Source organism: Lycorma delicatula, chromosome 7 (assembly GCF_047948215.1).
Source record: "Lycorma delicatula isolate Av1 chromosome 7, ASM4794821v1, whole genome shotgun sequence".
Lineage (NCBI taxonomy): Eukaryota > Metazoa > Arthropoda > Insecta > Hemiptera > Fulgoridae > Lycorma > Lycorma delicatula.
The window spans coordinates 5,053,787-5,073,517 of NC_134461.1; the positions used below are offsets into that span (position 1 = coordinate 5,053,787).

At 32.1% G+C, this 19,731-nt stretch overlaps 1 protein-coding gene across 3 annotated transcripts in view; it reads right to left on the reverse strand.

Moving 5' to 3' along the window:
• LOC142327519 (uncharacterized) overlaps positions 1-19,731 on the reverse strand; it is a 52,300-nt gene that overhangs the window by 12,470 nt on the left and 20,099 nt on the right. For all 3 annotated transcript variants that reach the window (XM_075370648.1, XM_075370649.1, XM_075370646.1), the window contains exons 4-7: positions 19,294-19,455; positions 13,663-13,833; positions 6,485-6,694; positions 2,844-2,942 (exon numbers count right to left, since the gene is read on the reverse strand). In XM_075370648.1, the coding sequence (XP_075226763.1) occupies positions 2,844-2,942; positions 6,485-6,694; positions 13,663-13,833; positions 19,294-19,455 (642 nt within the window). The remainder of the gene's footprint in view (positions 1-2,843; positions 2,943-6,484; positions 6,695-13,662; positions 13,834-19,293; positions 19,456-19,731) is intronic.

Here is a 19,731-nt window from a genome sequence, read left to right on the forward strand (position 1 = left end):
GTTTTCAATAGTGACATGCTAAATAGAAAGGCTGAAATAAATGAATAATTATTAAAGCAGTTTAAAATAATAGAACATTTTAATAAATATTAATTTTTTTTCTTGAACATTAATTTACCAGACACTGAATAATTGTACAAATTAATGAGCAAAAGATAACTTGTTTTACACCCGCCAATCAAATCACTTTGTACAAGACTACTGGTCTGAAATGTGGTAGTCAGCTGCTAAAATATTCACTGCTAGTGGGGGAGGGAAATTGGTAAGCCTATCGGAAAAAGGGCACGATATTTACATATCGCATGGCAGGGCCTGGGGCACACAAATAATCATTGAGGGGTGCAAGTTTGACATGCCTGGTCTATATGTTTCTCTATAAAAATAATAAAGGAAATAAAAAAGATTCATTGAAATCAATGCAGTACTCATTGAATTAAGAGATTTACATATTTAGAAAACTGATAAATTTTTTAAAATTGCATAATTTCTTCATTTACAAAAAATTAATGTTTGAGGGGCCAAAAATAATCAGAATCGCGTTGTGCTGGGTCTTAGGTCTGCCAAATTTATTTACAGTAGCTTTACCCGAAATAATCAGTAGGTTCCTGAGAAATAATTTTTTTATCACAAAAAAAGGCGTCCTGAAGGAAAATAAGACATATGTCTACATGAACGTCTGCTCATTTTGGTGTAGTGAATCAGTTCCTGAAGTTCAGAAAATACATCCCAGAACACCCCTATATATTAATTAAAAATTACTCAAAGGTAGGAAATTCATCAACAAAACTATTTTATTTGGACAGACCAAATGTTTGGCCCCTGACATTGCTACTGGTTACCAGCAAGGTCTTTGAAGTGTTCTCTATCTTTGTATAAATGAGAGGTTGGCCTCGCATGGGTTGTTGATGGAAAATCAGTATGGGTTTCGCCCTGGAAAAGGCACCGAGAATGCCATACTTCATGTGATGAGTATAGCGTTGGCCAGTGAGGCGGAATATGTCTCTTGGGGGATCTTCCTAGACATTTCAGGAATGTTTAACAATTTGTGGTGGTCCTCTGCCATTTTCCAATTAGAGGCGGAGATGGACTGAAAATGAACTGCAGGTGTTGAAAAGTTATTTCAGTCATTAGGATGAATTGCTCCATGAGGGCAGCCATGAAGTAGGGAAGACCCTGTCTAAGGGTTGTTCCCAAGGCAATGTATTGGATCCTCTTTTACGAGTAGTGGAATTTGACTCTCTTCTGTGGCTCAGGTTGTCCAGTGGGTATTTTGTTGTGGCCTATATGGACAACAGGGTCCTGCTGTTCGAAGGATGCTCACAGAGGGAGATCAAACTCAGGGGCCACTCGTGCACGCAGGGTGCTTGAGCTTCGGGCTCATCAATATAGTGACTTTCAGCCCAGAGAAGACCACGATGATGCTCCACAAAGATCGTTTGGTGGAGAGTCAGCGAGTTCGAGTATCGATGTCAGGCCATCAAATTAAGAGGTGTATCTTAATAAAAAATTTCAGTTCACCTTCAATACGTCGCAGAAAAGGCTTGTAGAGCCTTTTTCGGGACCCAACATGTGGTCAATCTGGATTGGGGACTCGATTTTAGGACCCTAAGCATCCTGTACAAGGGCGTGTGTGAAGCAATTTTGTTGTATGCTGCACCAGTTTAGGCAGATAGGATGAAATTCCACAGTTATAGAGATATATTATTGAGGGCCCAACGACTATTACTTTTGATGGTAACTGGTAGTTACCGGATGGTTTCACAGGAGGCACTCTTGGTGATTGTGAGAGAAATGGTTAATATTCTAGCTCTTGAGAGACAGAAGTGGTTATGTTGCTAGGAAATTGGGTGAGTTGACTTCTGAAAAGATGTGGGAAATCGAGCAACATGATTATGACATATGAGAGGCTAGATGGGATGAGACTATTGATGGGTGATATGTGTACAATCTCTTCCCAGATATTAGAAGGGTGTGGGGTGTCTCATGGGTTTCCCCTGACAAGTACATAACTCAGTTTCTTACCAGTCACGGGGTCTTCAGGGGTAGACCGGCTGGATTCGGGTCTGCGCCTACAGTGTGGGGTGCAGTACAATGCCTTCATGTGTTGTATGAGTGCGCCATATATGATTTGGAGCGCACCACAGTAATTTGTAAACTGGATACTGTTGGAACAACAGTTGACATCAGTCAAAACAGGAAGGACCAGGCTGAATGGTCAGTGGTTACAAAATTTCTGCACTATTTGGCTTCGGAAAGGATTTCAGAGGGAATCTTGGTCTTGTTCCTAAGTACTTTGTTTTGTTACAATTTCTTTAGTGTTGTTTTTGTTTTGTTAGCATTATATCAGTTTTGGTTGATAAAACTTTGGAAAATAAAACTAATAACTATAATTAGTTTTATTTTTGTGTTTTTGTTTTAGTGTTTTCCGTGTTTGTGTCGCACGTGAATTCGCTTTACCTTTTGGGTAGGTAGGCGATTCAGTTCCTTCAGTGACTATAGTTTTCAGTCTTGTTCAAGACTAAAGATGTGTTATGTTATTTTTGGTAAGTGTTACCCTGATGAGAGTGTGGGATTCTGCATCGGTGGTATCCTGGGCCAAGATGACTAAAAGATGTCATATGCCAAGGTTTATAAGATGACCTCCAATAAAGCCCATCTGGGCCAGGTACGGAGGGGGCGGTTGAAGGGTGTCTTCCTTTAGGGGATCAGGAGACCAAAAATTACGAATATACTAATTAGATTTGACAAATGCTAACATCTAAATTGTTAAATAAGAATTCTGTGTAGTAGGTAAAAAAGATTCTATATTTCTTATTTAAAAAAAGAATGAATAGCAATCTTACAAGTATCTGTGCTTTTTGAGCAGTAATAAGTCGAGCATCAGCATCTGTTTTCAGCTGCTTTACATCGTACCATCTTCGCTGTAATTTCACAAATTCATCCTGAAAACAAGACAAATAAAATTATTGTATATCATGCAATATGTAAACTCAATCACAGAAAGTTTTCTACAATATTCATCGTTCAGTGTTAAAAAAAGAATGTACTTAAATATAAAACTAGATGGTCATTTCAATTTATTTACTAACTATTCTATTAATTAATATTATTTCTCTGTTATCATTTTTAAAATAAAACCTTCTTTTTACTTTCTTGCTTTTAGCTCTACTGCTACTGCAGCTGCATCACTATACAGAGAAAGTAAAGAAATATGTCACGATGTTGGTTATCAGGTTATTTACTCTTTGAAAAATGGCTTAAAAAATTTTAATTTATGGAGTATTGATGGCATTAAATGTTGGCCAAATCAAAATAGTTGGAGGGGTAGTTTTCACCATTTTCAATCTTTTACTTTTTGTATAGCGATCATAGAAAATTAAGCTTTATCAATATGAAACTCATTAAATTACTTAAAATTCCAAAATTTTATGTAGAACAAATTTAAGGATGATTGGACATTCTACATTATTTTTAAACAGTTACCTCGTAACACATTGACCAAAAAGTTGAAATTTGTCATAAATTTTTGGATTTATGTATCCAGCTTTGGTTTGATTTTCAAACTCACTGGATAAAGGAAGCATCAATTTTAACTTTAATTTTCAAAATTGAAAATCCAACAGCATCTAGAATTAATGTAAATGACCTGGAAACATTTTAAAGAAATGGAACCCGATTTAAGAATTTAAAAATCTTTGAATTTTTTTCATTTCTGAATTTTATGAAGTATCTATTGATTAAGGGACTCATGGCAGGACCAATTTTTTTTTACTAAAACTGTTTATTTTTTTATTAAATATACTTTAAATACTACAATTCTGATTGTAAAACATCATTCAGTCAAGGGAATCCCAACATTTTTTACTAAGAAATTGGGTTTTTTTCCTCTTTTTTTTTACTTTTATTTAATACTGCATAATTTTTAAGGTAAACATTTAATTTGATCAAGTGGGATTCAAATCTGGCCCAAATTTTTTTACTGACCATTTTGATATCTTTTATTCAAGTTGGTCACAATATTTACAATTTTTATTTAAAATTAAATAAAGTTTCTACTTAATTTGATTGTATTATTTCCATTTAACATTTTTTTTTTTGAACAGGGAAGTTTTGCAATCCTTTGCAAGATAGTTTTACACATTTTCTCATCTACTGATTATTATTTGACAATCATAATGGCCATCTAAATTAAGATTTAAGTGATTTTTTTTGTAAATGGAATTCGAGTGCTCTCTTCATTTTCAGTTATTTGCTAATAATGCGACAGTCGCCTTTTAAGTTCTCACAAAAACAATGAAAGAAAAAAGCTTTCTGGAACAAATCGTTTTATTGTTTCTCAAAGTTTCACCTTTAAAATTTATACACTTTTACATGCATCTGAAGCAAATATTCTCAAAACATTGTTTCCACCCTGAAGTGCTTCACAAACAAACCACTTTTGTTGGATTCAGTTCATCTTGGAACACCAAAACAGTTGATTACACCTTAGTTTCCAGCTTATACGAATACATTCAAGTTTCGTCTCCTGTTAAAATGTTGTACACGGAATTTGCATTTCCTTACACCGATTGACGTGAACCTATTTTTGAGCTTCAGTCAAATTATGCAGAATTCATTGGGAACAGATCTTTTTTGCAACTAAATGTTCATCCAAAATCGAATGTACTGCAGCCTAAGGATGCCTCTATCTCACGGTAAGTCACATGCCAATCATATTGTGCACAGCATCAATGTTTTTTGGAACAACCGATTTTGGTTGATCTTCACAAAATTCTCGCTGACAGACACAAAAAAATTCTGTAAACCGATTGTAAATAGCAATTTGAAGCACTGTTGTCGAGTTAGGCCCTTACTAAAATTGTAAACAATCATCCAACAAAAGCTTTATATGAAATTTCCATTTTTTCACAACACTGTTTTTTTTTTAAACACTCATTGTACACCAACTACTCAGTCGATTTCTGAGCTGCCACTTTTGTAACAATAAAAGAAATCAAATTTTACATCTCAATATAGTAATGTCACATCTCAATAGCATCATCTAGTGGTTGTTTGTAAAAACTTAAAAGGCGACTTCCGAAGCTTTGTAGATTGTAAAGCTTTGTTAATAGTATCTCTGAAAATTACAAAAGACCTAGATGACGACTTATGATGCAAAATACAAAACAGATAGGTTATTCAATTATAAATAAATAAACAAAAGCAATTTTTTTAAATCAGTTGTTAATAATTTAAATAAAGTAAAACATTTAACGGTAAAAAGTTTTAAAAATTTCACAAATAAATATCATAGCAGTCAAGCCACACAAGAGCAACATAGTCGTGACATGTTAAAATAAACATACTAGATACAATGACATCATAACTGAATTTATTCACAATTACTTTTAGAGTAGTCTCCTTGGGTACTCAGACACCAATTCAAGTACCAAAAACTGCTGCACAGTGAAAGAATTATGCAGCTTTGCATTGTTGTAATGATGGAACCAGTAATTCCTGCAAAGCTTCTCTTGACATTTTCTTTTCATATCCTCCCTTAGCGTAGAACCCTCCATTAATCATCTTACCGGAAAGTATAAATTTATTGTAGATAATAATTATGTGTGAACAACCTTGGAAAGGAAATCTGAGTCGGTTTGAAGCAGTTCTTTTAGTTCATTATAGATACTTATGAGCTGCATCTCAGCAGTTATAGTATGAACTTTGCAGAAATTCTTCTTGCATACAAATCTTATGACAAAATCCACTGAGTTTTGATATCGCACACCATATTATTATGTACTGTACGATAATTCCATGTAGATATCACCAATGGTCTGCCTATGATCTTCCACAACCGCATTCTAAAACATGCAGCAGGATCACATGCACATATTACAAACATGATTACCATCACATCAATGTTTGTACATAGTTCAAACATTTTATTGACCACATCAGACAAAAACATTTTTTCTTGACTGTAATAAGAAAGTTTTTTCTACAAGACAATTGTATTGATATGTGTGTGTGTGTGTGTGTGTGTGTGTGTGTGCACACGCGTTAATATGATTGTATACTAAAGTTTATCTGAAATAGAAAATTGCTAAAAAAAATTACAGAGTAGGATATACTAAATTACATAAAAATAGTATAATATACTAAAAATTACAATACAGCAAAAAATGTAATAGTAAAACCCAAGGATTATGTATATAGGAATTTGAAGCACTTTATAATTATATTAAAAAATAAATCATTACATTTTATAACCTTACATAAAGATGCCTTCTACTGGTAATAATCAAGCCTAATTATTAGGTTGGTACCTAGTAATTTTAGATAATAATTTAAGCTATTAAATAACTGAAATTTATAAAAAGCAAATAGTCATTATAAGATGGTTAAAGTTTTTTTTTTGATCTTAAACACTTTCTCATTAACTGTACTTTTGATTTATGAAATTAAGAAAAATAAATTAATTAACAAAAATGATTTCACATACTTTTAATCTTTTACATTCATTACTTTTCTCCATGTAAGTCTTTTTTAATTGCATGTATTTTCCATAGACCGTTTTTAATGTAGCACTCATCTGTTTACGTTTGTCTTCAACTTCAGCAAATAATGAATTACCACGGGTATCAGAATCTGCTGGATTTGACTTCACAGCAGCCAATTCACTTGACAAAAGCAATTTTTCTTCTTTTAGTGACTGAAAAAAATATAAAAGTTATTTTGTTAAATAACCAATAGATTTTTTTTTTTAATTTTTTTATAACAAGAAAAAACATCAGGAGTATGGAGCAGACAATAAATAATATATTGCAATTTAATCTATGTACATACATATACACATACACAACAAACACTCAATTGCTTACTGTTGACATAACTTATTGAAATGTTTTTAACCTGATCCATGTCCATGCATTTGGCAGATATAACATTAAGTAAGCTATAACATAAATACCATAATAGTTTATAAGTAGTAAGTGGCCAGCAAATTTTACTGTCCGTGGTTTAACCCATTCACTGCCATAGGTGTGTAGATATTCCAATATGCATGACAACATGTACAGACTCCATCATACATCATAAAAAGTTGTTTAAATAAAAAAAGGAATTTTTCGCTGAATTTAGACATGTTACAAATCGATTCTATTCTACTCTAAGCACAATAAACAAAGCAAATAATTGATTAGATTTATTGAAAAAAAAAACTAAAGTGTAAACTAAATATTATTAAGTGAAAAAAATATTATTTAATCTTAAAATATCTCTCTTCACCAACCAAAACTACTGAATAAAACCAGTTACAAAGTTTACGGTAGTTAATACACCTGCAGTTATTTGAAAATTATGTATTAATAATATTTTACAAACTTTAAAAAATAATTCCTACACTTGAAAATATTCAAAGAATCTATCTTTTAAAAGAGTTATTTTTTCCAACTATGGAATAGTACACAGTGAAACTCATACGGTAAATAATCACCAGTTTTTGTGGCAGTGAATGGATTAAATAAAATAAATAAATTTAAAATTATCAGAGGATTAATACTTTCAACAAATAAGTACTTATACAAAAATGAATGTACATTTACAAACTGATAATTGAATAAGTGAATATGACTACTAACCGAAACAAATTGTAAGAAACAATTATGAAAATGAAAGTCAATCTGGCCATCTTATAAGGGAAGGTGCTTTAATTACTTCCAGCATTTACTTTTAATGATCCATGAAGGATGATTTTGGCTTAGAACTTAAACCACATCGAAACTTCACTTAACCTAAACTGTATGTAGGTGTGTGTCCCTCAATCAGCCATAAAAGTGTCATTTGTCTCTTTTATACAGTTATATAAATTATTTAAATCTTTATTTTCATTAAAAACAGAAAATTATATCAGTTTATCACCTAAAATATTTTTCTATTTGTGAATTGTGTAAAAACAACTTAAATCTGCTATTTTAAGTTGTGCAGTATGGTACAAACAACTAATAGATAATTAACAAAATCCAGGGAAAACTGTTTAAAAATGTACTAATACACTAAAATATCTATCTGAATGGTACTAGAAGGCCTAGTAGATCAGTCACGGAAGCATGACTGGGGGGAAGCAGTATGGTGAGAGGGACCTTAGTGTAGCGACAGTTCTTAGCTGTAAAACAAGGAAAGACCCTGAATAAGGTTAAGATTATTGCACAAGAACTTAAGTTAATAGATTAAAGAACTGGCTGAAATAACCAGACAAATAACAGCATAAAAAGAAAAGAAAAGAAGGAAGAAAGGTTTAGCGCACGCCAAAAAAATAAATTCACTATATTAAACAAAATGTAAATGCTCTTCTCTTTCAAGGGATATTAGACAACTATCAAAGAAGTACTTCCACTTAATCTCGGTTATGAATATTTATTTTTATATCTTTCAACATATTTAAAATCTTTTTTCAAACCATAGTACATACAATAGTCATAATTCCGAAGTAGCATGTACAAAGAGGACCCTTCTGTAGAAACTTCTCTAGAAACTAGTAAACAACTAGCAGAGGATTTTTTATCAAACTAATTATTTTATTAATTTTTCTACTGGAGGCAGACTTCAAAACTATAACTTTTCAGCCATTCTCTTTCAAATTAAAAGTGCCACAGCCATACCAGCTGCCTCTTCAATAAAGGAATTTTATGAAAAATTGTGGCACATACAGTATTCCACCAAATAGCGAACCATGTCCCCTACAAAATGTCATAAAAATAGGAAAACTGCTCCGACATATCCGACCGCATATCACCAAAGCAGATGAAACACCAAAACAGAACTTTGCTGTGCTTGATAAAAAATAACCTGCAATCAACATTATTGTTATACTTGTACTAAAATTCGAAAGAGCGTTAAAAACATGGCTATCTGCCAGATTTTCATAAAAATAATTTCAGCTCAAAAAGCAACAAAGTATATATTCAGCGCTCTCACAATTTTAACACGATGTCAGGATAATGGAATATCAATATCATGTATTAACTAAAGAACTATTTAATTTAAAAATAAATGTGCAAGATAAAACCAATTAATTAATTAAACAGGCATTAAATAATATAAAAACAAAAAATAAGGAATATATCAAGAAATACAAAAACGTTTTTATATTTCTTGATTAGCTGAAGCAAAATACTTTATAATTTTTATTCTATTCTATAATAAGGGATTTGGCTGAACAGTCTATGAACTATAAACTGTTCATTTGAATAATTAATTCCACACAAAGGTAAAGGACGTCTGAGGCATTCTCAAGCGGCTGTTTAGTATCTGGAAGTATTTATTACAGCATATATTTGAGTCGGTTCATGAAAAATCAACACCTCAGAGTGCTATACTCACCCCAGATAAATAAACTAATCTTCTGAGGGATTGAGGCAAAAACAGTATGGAAAGGGCCTTAAAGCACTCCTTTGCATGGGATTGTTCACTCTATTTTTAGGATAGATCATTCCTTTCTTATTATTAACTCCTTTCCCTTATTCTTGATTCTTCTCCCGTGTTATGTTTTACGGTTTTGATAGATCCGTGAGAAGTTCGTTAAGATCTGTTTGAATTATTGCTTCATGGGTATCCGAGTGGTTCAATGGGGGCAGCTGTGCATATGGATCTGTCTAAGAATTATTTCCCTCATTGGTGGCTTTACAAGTAATGTGAGATCCTTATTCGATAGATTTTTCTCCTAATATGTACATCACTATGTTTTGAATTTTAAAATATTTTGTGATAGTTTAGCTTTAACTCGGATGATTTTATTTTTATTTAATTACAATTTCCTTAAATCAATAAACGATATCTAGACTGGAAAATGTTTTTAAGTATAATAAATTGTAATAAAATAATAAAACAGATTTCAATAAACAGTAATAAAGAACAAAATAATACTTTTTCAATTCTTAAAACTTTAACTGTTAGAGCTGTTAGCAATCTTCACTAAATTAAAAAAATACTACCAACAATTTATTAACCCTTAAATTGGCACTTATTAAAAAAAAAAAAAAAGTCGTAATGTAATATTTGAAATCGGCAAATATTACAAGTAACAAAAAACTTATTCTAAAATATATGTAAAAAAAAATGTACAAATACTAAGTAGAAAAATAAACAACAGTATTACTCATTATTTTTATTCGATTACATTTTCTTAAAGTCAATAAACGATACCTAGACTGGAAAATTGTTTAGTCTAAGTATTATTAATATCTTCTATGACCACAGAGGATCATTTTAATCAGTCCATTATCCAAGGCTCTTTGAAGGGACTGTTTGGACCTTGTGGTCCTCCCATTACTTTTTCAGACATTCCAATCTTTGTGCCCTTTCTAGTGTTGAAAATTTTGGGGTTGTGAGTTTTTTCTTGCGAGTCTGAAACAAGTTTTTTTTAATTAATTTTCTTGTTTAAATTTATTTTATCTGTGGTGTCTTCTGGTGTAAGGTCAATTTCCTTCAGATCTCTCTTATTTCTCTGATCCATCTGTATCCTGTCTTGGTGTTTTTCAAGTCAAGCTTGTACTGTAAAAGCTGTTTCAGAAGACTTGAATCTTGCATCCTCATATGTCCAAAGAATCCTAATCTCCTCTTGTGCATAGTATGTGATAGATTCTAACTCTTTGTACACGACTTTGTTGGACACAATCCACCACTGCTGGTCTTTCTGGTACTTTTTATTGATACAGGTTCTTCCAATTCTTTCGATTTTTAATAAAGTTAAATTCAATACAAATAAATTGTACTTCCAAGCAGCTCTGCAATAAACAACAATAATAAATGCACGATTATATTTTATGAACTGTAAAAACTATGATTATTCTGGTACATATACAACATATACAAAATAATCTATGTAAAATAAACTGTAATAAAATAATAAAACTGATTTCAAAAATACACTTTCTCAATTCTTAAAATTTTCTGTTAAAAATCTTCACTAAATTAAAAAACTACTACCGACAAGTTATTAACCCTTAATTTGGCATTTATTTTTAAAAACGTCATAATGTAACATTTGAAGTCGGCAAATAATATTACAGATAACAAAAAGTTACAACAAAAAAGTGACTGCAAAACTTACCCTGGAGCAGACATTGATAGCGACCATAATTTGGTGATAATGAAATGTAGATTGGGGTTTAAAAACCTGAAGAAAAGTTGTCAGATGAATCGGTGGAATTTAGAGAAGCTTGAGGAAGAGGAGGTAAAGAAGATTTTTGAGGAGGACATCGCAAGAGGTCTGAGAAAAAAAGATAAGGTAGAAAATGTAGAAGAAGAATGGGAGAATGTTAAAAAGGAAATTCTTAAATCAGCAGAAGCAAACTTAGACGGAATAAAGAGAACTGGTAGAAAACCTTGGGTTTCAGACGATATATTGCAGCTGATGGATGAACGTAGAAAATATAAGAATGCTAATGATGAAGAAAGTAAAAGGAACTATCGGCAATTAAGAAATGCTATAAATAGGAAGTGCAAACTGGCGAAAGAAAAGTGGATTAAAGAAAAGTGTTCAGAAGTGGAAAGAGAAATGAACATTGGTAAAATAGACGGAGCATACAGGAAAGTTAAGGAAAATTTTGGGGTACATAAATTAAAATCTAATAATGTGTTAAACAAAGATGGTACACCAATATATAATACGAAAGGTAAAGTCGATAGATGGGTGGAATATATTGAAGAGTTATACGGAGGAAATGAATTAGAAAATGGTGTTATAGAGAAAGAAGAGGAAGTTGAGGAGGATGAAATGGGAGAAACAATACTGAGATTTGAATTTAAAAGAGCATTAAAAGATTTAAATGGCAGAAAGGCTCCTGGAATAGACGGAATACCTGTAGAATTACTGCGCAGTGCAGGTGAGGAAGCGATTGATAGATTATACAAACTGGTGTGTAATATTTATGAAAAAGGGGAATTTCCATCAGACTTCAAAAAAAGTGTTATAGTTATGATACCAAAGAAAGCAGGGGCAGATAAATGTGAAGAATATAGAACAATTAGTTTAACTAGTCATGCATCAAAAATCTTAACTAGAATTTTATACAGAAGAATTGAGAGGAGAGTGGAAGAAGTGTTAGGAGAAGACCAATTTGGTTTCAGAAAAAGTATAGGGACAAGGGAAGCAATTTTAGGCCTCAGATTAATAGTAGAAGGAAGATTAAAGAAAAACAAACCGACATACTTGGCGTTTATAGACCTAGAAAAGGCTTTCGATAACGTAGATTGGAATATAATGTTCAGTGTTTTAAAAAAATTAGGGTTCAAATACAGAGATAGAAGAACAATTGCTAACATGTACAGGAACCAAACAGCAACAATAACAATTGAAGAACATAAGAAAGAAGCCCTAATAAGAAAGGGAGTCCGACAAGGATGTTCCCTATCTCCGTTACTTTTTAATCTTTACATGGAACTAGCAGTTAATGATGTGATAGAACAATTTAGATTCGGAGTAACAGTACAAGGTGAAAAGATAAAGATGCTACGATTTGCTGATGATATAGTAATTCTAGCCGAGAGTAAAAAGGATTTAGAAGAAACAATGAACGGCATAGATGAAGTCCTACGCAAGAACTATCGCATGAAAATAAACAAGAACAAAACAAAAGTAATGAAATGTAGTAGAAATAACAAAGATGGACCACTGAATGTGAAAATAGGAGGAGAAAAGATTATGGAGGTAGAAGAATTTTGTTATTTGGGAAGTAAAATTACTAAAGATGGACGAAGCAGGAGCGATATAAAATGCCGAATAGCACAAGCTAAACGAGCCTTCAGTAAGAAATATAATTTGTTTACATCAAAAATTAATTTAAATGTCAGGAAAAGATTTTTGAAAGTGTATGTTTGGAGTGTCGCTTTATATGGAAGTGAAACTTGGACAATCGGAATATCTGAGAAGAAAAGAATAGAAGCTTTTGAAATGTGGTGCTATAGGAGAATGTTAAAAATCAGATGGGTGGATAAAGTGACAAATGAAGAGGTATTGCGGCAAATAGATGAAGAAAGAAGCATTTGGAAAAATATAGTTAAAAGAAGAGACAGACTTATAGGCCACATACTAAGGCATCCTGGAATAGTCGCTTTAATATTGGAAGGACAGGTAGAAGGGAAAAATTGTGTAGGCAGGCCACGTTTGGAGTATGTAAAACAAATTGTTGGGGATGTAGGATGTAGAGGGTATACTGAAATGAAACGACTAGCACTAGATAGGGAATCTTGGAGAGCTGCATCAAACCAGTCAAATGACTGAAGACAAAAAAAAAAAAAAAGTAACAAAAAGCTTATTCTATAATACATGTATATGAAAAAAGTACAAAGTAGAAAAATAAACAGCAAGTATTACTCATGACCAATTATTTTGGTAAAAGGATATTTAATTAGCAGAACAGACCAGATTGCCCAAAATCAAAGTAAGATTGATTAAATGGGTTCTGAAGTACTGGCGATAATTTGAAAATTCACAAAATTCCCTGACTTTATGTGACTGACCTGATCTGTAAACTGATGCTTACGTAAATGACATAATCCCATGTGCTTGACTCGATCGCATTACTTCTTTGATTGAATTGATCTTTCAATGAAATTTCATAGGGTTAAAAAATAATTAACTGTTCGTTCCAACAACAAAATATTTTATATTTAACTCACCTCAATTAAATCGTTGGCTTCCTGTAACTGTAGAGTTTTAATATTTAATAAATCTTTATTTTCAACTAATTCAGATTGAAGACATTTAATCTTTTCTTCTAATTTAATCAGTTTTATATCATTTATTTCTTTTAAAGTATTTAAATCTAATTGTAAACTTTCACTTTTTTGCTAGAAAAATTAAAATAAAAATCAATAATTTTTTAAAAAAATATTCCAACAAACTTAAATTCAATACAAATAAATTGAGAATTTCCAAGCAGTTCTGCAATAAATAAATAAATAACAATAATAAATGCACGATTGTTTTATGTATTGTAAAACTACGATTCTTCTGGAGCATTTAACATGTACAATAAAGCATCCTTTGAAATCCAAAGAATTGCAAAATAAAAAAATGGATGAATAGGAAAAAACTATTAATAATGTAGGTTAATTACATCTTCAGAGAAAAAATAAAATTATTTACAACTAATTTTTAAGAAAGGTAATATACTATATGCTTTTTTAACTGCTTCACAAATGCAAAAGTCTATTGTAAAAGAAATAAAAACTTGTTGGAAACACATTACAAAGAGGTAATTCTTATAATATAAAAACAATAACACAACAACAAGAAAAAACAATTTAAATATTCAATATGTTACTTTTAATTTTTTTTTTCTTTTCTAATTCACCAGTTATAAATTATTGTTTATTTTTTCTTCTCTTTTGGAAAGATAGTTACTTGGCTTTGGGGCTCTTTTCTTTCTGTGCAAGCTGGCAAACATACAAGTTGAAACACTATTGTACTAGTGACTTCATCAATTCAGCTTCTCTTTATTTCTTGTATGACCCGATACGTTTCCTATGCATTTTTATACCTACCATACCAGCTTTTCTTTATAGATTCTATCAAGTCTCTGATTATGTTACCGGTTCCAGTTAAATTTTAACGTATTTTGTTTAATTCTGATGAGAAATATTTGTTTTTAACTTGCCAAAGTCTTTGAAAATATACAATATAATTGCATTAAAAGTTGTAACTTAGCCTAATCAATATATTTTATAAACAATATTAGTCAGAATTACTTTACTACAAAATGTTTGTTAAAAAATTAATCTTAAAAAATTAAGACAAAATAAAATTGACTTTCTTCTCTTTCAATTTTTATGTGAATAAAGTTTAAAAAACACAAACGCAAACTCACATTCACATAGGTGAAAAATTAAACTGTTTGAATTAAAGGCAGTTTACTATACTTATGTTTTAATTTTGGTGAAATTCTTCATAAACCAATAATCTCCTGAAAAGGAGATATATTTGCTGAAATCATTCACAGAATATGCAGAACAATGTTTTATCACATTAAGTTGAATAACTATTGTATTGCAATTTAAAACATATTACAAGTAAACTTGTTAGTCGAGATATGACCGGGTCATTGCCTCAAAAGTGGATGGCAATGCCCCCAACAGAAAGAGTTCTGTTTTGCAGTTTGCAAACTGTGAATTTGTAATTACTGTTCAACATGCATTCCGCTTGAAGTTCCATTATGATCTGCCTATCGACAATAATGTTCGTAGATGGTTTAAACAATTTTAAACTACTGACTATATTTGTAAAGGGAAGAGTACAAGATGACCGATTATGTCCAGAGACAATGTTGAACATGGAAGAGAGATTTTTGTGCACAGTCCTAAGAAATAATTAGGAAAGCTAGCCATGAATTAGCAATTCCAATATGGAGGGTTTTAAACAAACGTTTACAACTGCATCCATACATTTAAAGTTGTTACAAACTCTAAAGCCGGTAGATTATGGTTTGCATGCTAGCTTTGCAAATGAAATTATGTACCATGACAATGAAGACTTTCTTTATCATGTCATAATCACTGACAAATCAACATTTCATGATAATGGAAAAGTAAACAATCATAATTAGTATCTGGGGATCAAAAAATCCCCACAAAATATTGCAGTGAGAACCAGACTCCCCAAAACTGTATGTTTTTGTCATATACCAAAAGAAAATTTATGGGCTGTTCTTTTTCATAGAAGCAAATGTGTATGGAATGAACTACACTTTGATACGCTACAACTATGGCTCTTTCCTCAACTGAAATACAAACCACAGAATTTTATTTGGCAACAAGATGATGCACTTCCTCACTGGCATATGCTGTACATGATTGATTGAAAGAAAATTCTGCCTGACTGCTGGATTGGTTGCCGGGGACCAAATGACGCGCCTATTTGCTGTGTCCTCCACATTTCTGCCCCGTTTCAGATGCAGAAGCGTAAATGTACATGAAATGAATTAGAAGTGCTCTCAAGTTATTTCAGACATCAGACAGTTTCTCTGCATGATGGCGGGGCCGAGGTTTGTAAGACCTTAACTAAAGGATGCCTCAGGGCAGTGTTCCGAGTCCCCTTCTTTGGATCATAAAATTCGATTCGATGTTGCGTTTAAGGTTGCCATGTGGTTGTCATGTCATCGCTTATGCTGATGACACACTGCTACTGATCGAAGGGGATTCACGTAACGAGGTAGAGTTCCAAGCTGCTCATGCTTGAGACACTCAGACTGTGGAGTCTCCAACATAAGATGATGTTCAACCCAGAGAAAACCACAATGATATTGCTTAAGGGCCAATTGGCTGCTTCCCGATTAATCCGGATTCAGATAGCTGATCTCTCCATTCGGCACGTTACGGCTCAAAAATACCTGGGTGTTATCCTTGATGAGAATTTTTGGCTCAAGGAACATCTACAGTATGTAGCAAAAAAGGCCGCTAAATCCATAGTCATTCATCCCGATTGGGGGTTGAATTATCGTACCATATATGTATCCTTTTCAAAGGTGTCAGCGAAGCTATTATGCTGTATGCTGCGCTTGTCTGGGCTCACAGAATGGCTTTTAGGTATTGCACAGACATTCTGCTGTGGGCCCAGTGACTCCTCTTCCTGGCTGTTATAGAACAGTCTTGCGGGAGGCAGTCTGTGTTATAGCCGTAGTCAAACCAATAGATATCTTGGCTAATGAGCATAAGGAACGCTACATTTCCAAGGTAAATAACCTATTGACTTCAGAACAAAAGCAGGAGATTGAAGACCAGGGCCTTGCATCTTGGCAGGTCAAGTGGGACGAATCCCTCACAGGTCGCTACATGCATGGTATATTTCCTATAGTGCTTGATTTAGTTCCAATTGGATGGGTCTACCCCAATCGGTATATCACACAGTTTCTCTCCGGGCATGATGTCTTTCAGGCAAGTTTGGCTAGGTTTTGTTTGGTGGATCCAAGTCAATGCCCGGATTATGGGACTGATGATACAATGGAGATCACATCCTCTACATATGTCCCCGATACAAGGTCGAATGTTCACGAGCTGTTAAGGAACTTGAGAGAATATATTCCTTTCTGTATCTCCGTATTAACTGGATGATCCACGAGAAGTGGTCTATAGTGGCTGGTTTTCTTTATGCCCTTGTGTTGTGTAGGTCTGCAGAGAAAGTTTAATTGAGGTACTCGATTGTGGTAGGATCACGGGTGGCTAGGGTTCCAGCTTAGACGTTGGATTGATTGGAGGTAGACGCATTGGCATTGTGCCACAGTCATATTGGTATAGTTTGTGATTCGCTTTGGGGCTCCCGCTGGTGGGGTTGGTCGTGCCATCAGGGTATGGTAACCTGTGCGACCGGGGCATGGCTTCCCTTTGCCAGTGGCAGTCCTGATCATAACTCGGTAATGCCACATGACACCATGATGGGCCAGGTAGGGGTGCAGGGTTTGTCCTCAGCTCCTGCGCGGACCGGAATGAGGTTACGTTCCCCTTGTTAGGTGACCTAAATTGGTCAACTTATTTGGGTTAGGTCTGAATTTCTATGTTGCATATGACATAATTTTGATTGGTATGAGTGTAGTACTAAGTTACCTTCGTTTTCTGTGTCCTCCACGTTCACTTGATCTGATTCCAAGTGATTTTTTTTTATTTGGGGGGTTTATAAAAGATCAAGTTTTGTGCCATCATTACCAGCTAACCTACCTGAATTCAAACACAGGATTGAAACAGCTGTCACACAATTGCTCCAAATTTACTGATTAAAATATGGGATGAACTCTCTTAATCGATTGGATATGTGTCTTGTGACGAATGGTGCTCACATTGAAAACTTACAGGAAAAAGTGTTTGAGTTACTTTTTCATTTCACATATAATTTTTCAATGTAAGTTTTTTGTCAATCATTTGGCCGGTTAATCTAATAAATATCGCCTAACTTTAAAACGCCGATATTCATTTTGAAACACCAAGTATAATATGGTATCTTTTTATAATTAATTAATTAACTAATTAATCAGATAACTAATCCCATTATCTTCTACTTCTTTATATAATTATTTTGCTTTTTCTTTAAGTGCAGCTCAGATCACAAATCTGGATACCTTTTCTCCTTTTCTGAAAACCATACAAATAAGATTTCTATTAAGTTTCTACTTACAAATAATTTTCAATATATATATCCTAGTACTTTCGGAGTCACTACTTTATTCTATATAAATGTGTACGTAGATATAAATAAATCTATATAAAATATTAAATACACATAAAGGACAAAATAAAGCTAACGAATAATAATATAATATGCTAAAATGGAATACAATATAAGTTATAATAAATTTAATAAAATACTTAAAACTTATAAATTAAAAACAGTGTATACAACAAATAATAAAATTCATAAATAATAAAGATCCTTCCTTCTATAACAATAAATCGTGATAATAATTATAAATTTGAAAAACAAAGAGTGACAGTCTTAATTGTGAAAACTGTGGCTTAAAATAAATTGGAATGACAAATCGTTCATTCGCCATACGAATTGAACATATTAATTGTACAATTAAAAATAATAAAGAAAAATATAATTTCGCTAACCACATTTTAGAAACTGGACATAACCATAACTATAACCGTAACAAATATATTAAAATACACTAATAATTATTACAAAACCAGCATATTAAAAAAATTTCATATATATTTGAATAATAGTAAGTTAATGAATGAACAAGTCAAATTCGATAATGATATCCTACATAAACAAATTATACAATAATAATTATTAATAGGTTGGTACTATTTCATTTATATTTCATAATAATCATAAACATCTTACATGATGTTACATTCTAATTGACATATACATTATTTTTTGATGATAAACTATTATGAACATAACAACCTCTCAATTTAAAATATAATTATATATAGAGAAGTTACACATACAAATTTTGAATTACATCTTCTATGAAATCCCTGATGATGGACTAGTGACTCTGAAAGTACTAGGATATATATATATATATAAAATGAAAATTGTTGGTAAGTGGAAACTTTATACAAATTATATTAATACCAACAGTGCCAAATGCTTAGGAAATTTTATCAACTTTTTGTTTGATGAAATGTTTTTCTGGTATGTACCACTGTAGACAAGGATTTAACAGAAAATTACTTACAATTTTCACATATTAAAACACTAATCGCATTAGATCATGCTACCAAAGAAATTTAGGCCTATAAGAATTGAAAATTTTCCAACCCTACTACATATTTTTCACATATGTTTAAAACACAAACAAAAACCTTATAATCATTCAGTTGTAATAACAGCTCAATATCTTCTTCCTTTTCTTTGCACTCGACTACACTGATAATATTATTTTCCAATTTTTCTTTCTCAGCAGCTTCTTGGTATTTTTCACATTGGCAATTAAGTTCTTCAACATTATTCTCCAATTTCTTTATCTGAAATTTATAAAAACTAAATTACCAAACAAGTTTAATTTAAACATTATGTAAAAAAAATAATAAGCCGATGTAATTCTAAGAAAACTTTTTTTTTGATAAATTAAGATTTTTTAAATGCCTTTTTAATTCACAGATTCAATTCAATTATACAGTATTATAATATCAGATAATGACTACCATTATAAAATGTAAAATCTAACCATATTATGACAAACTTAATTAAAAATTGCGGGGTTACAGTAAAGCTAGATATTAAAATAGGTATGCCAATAA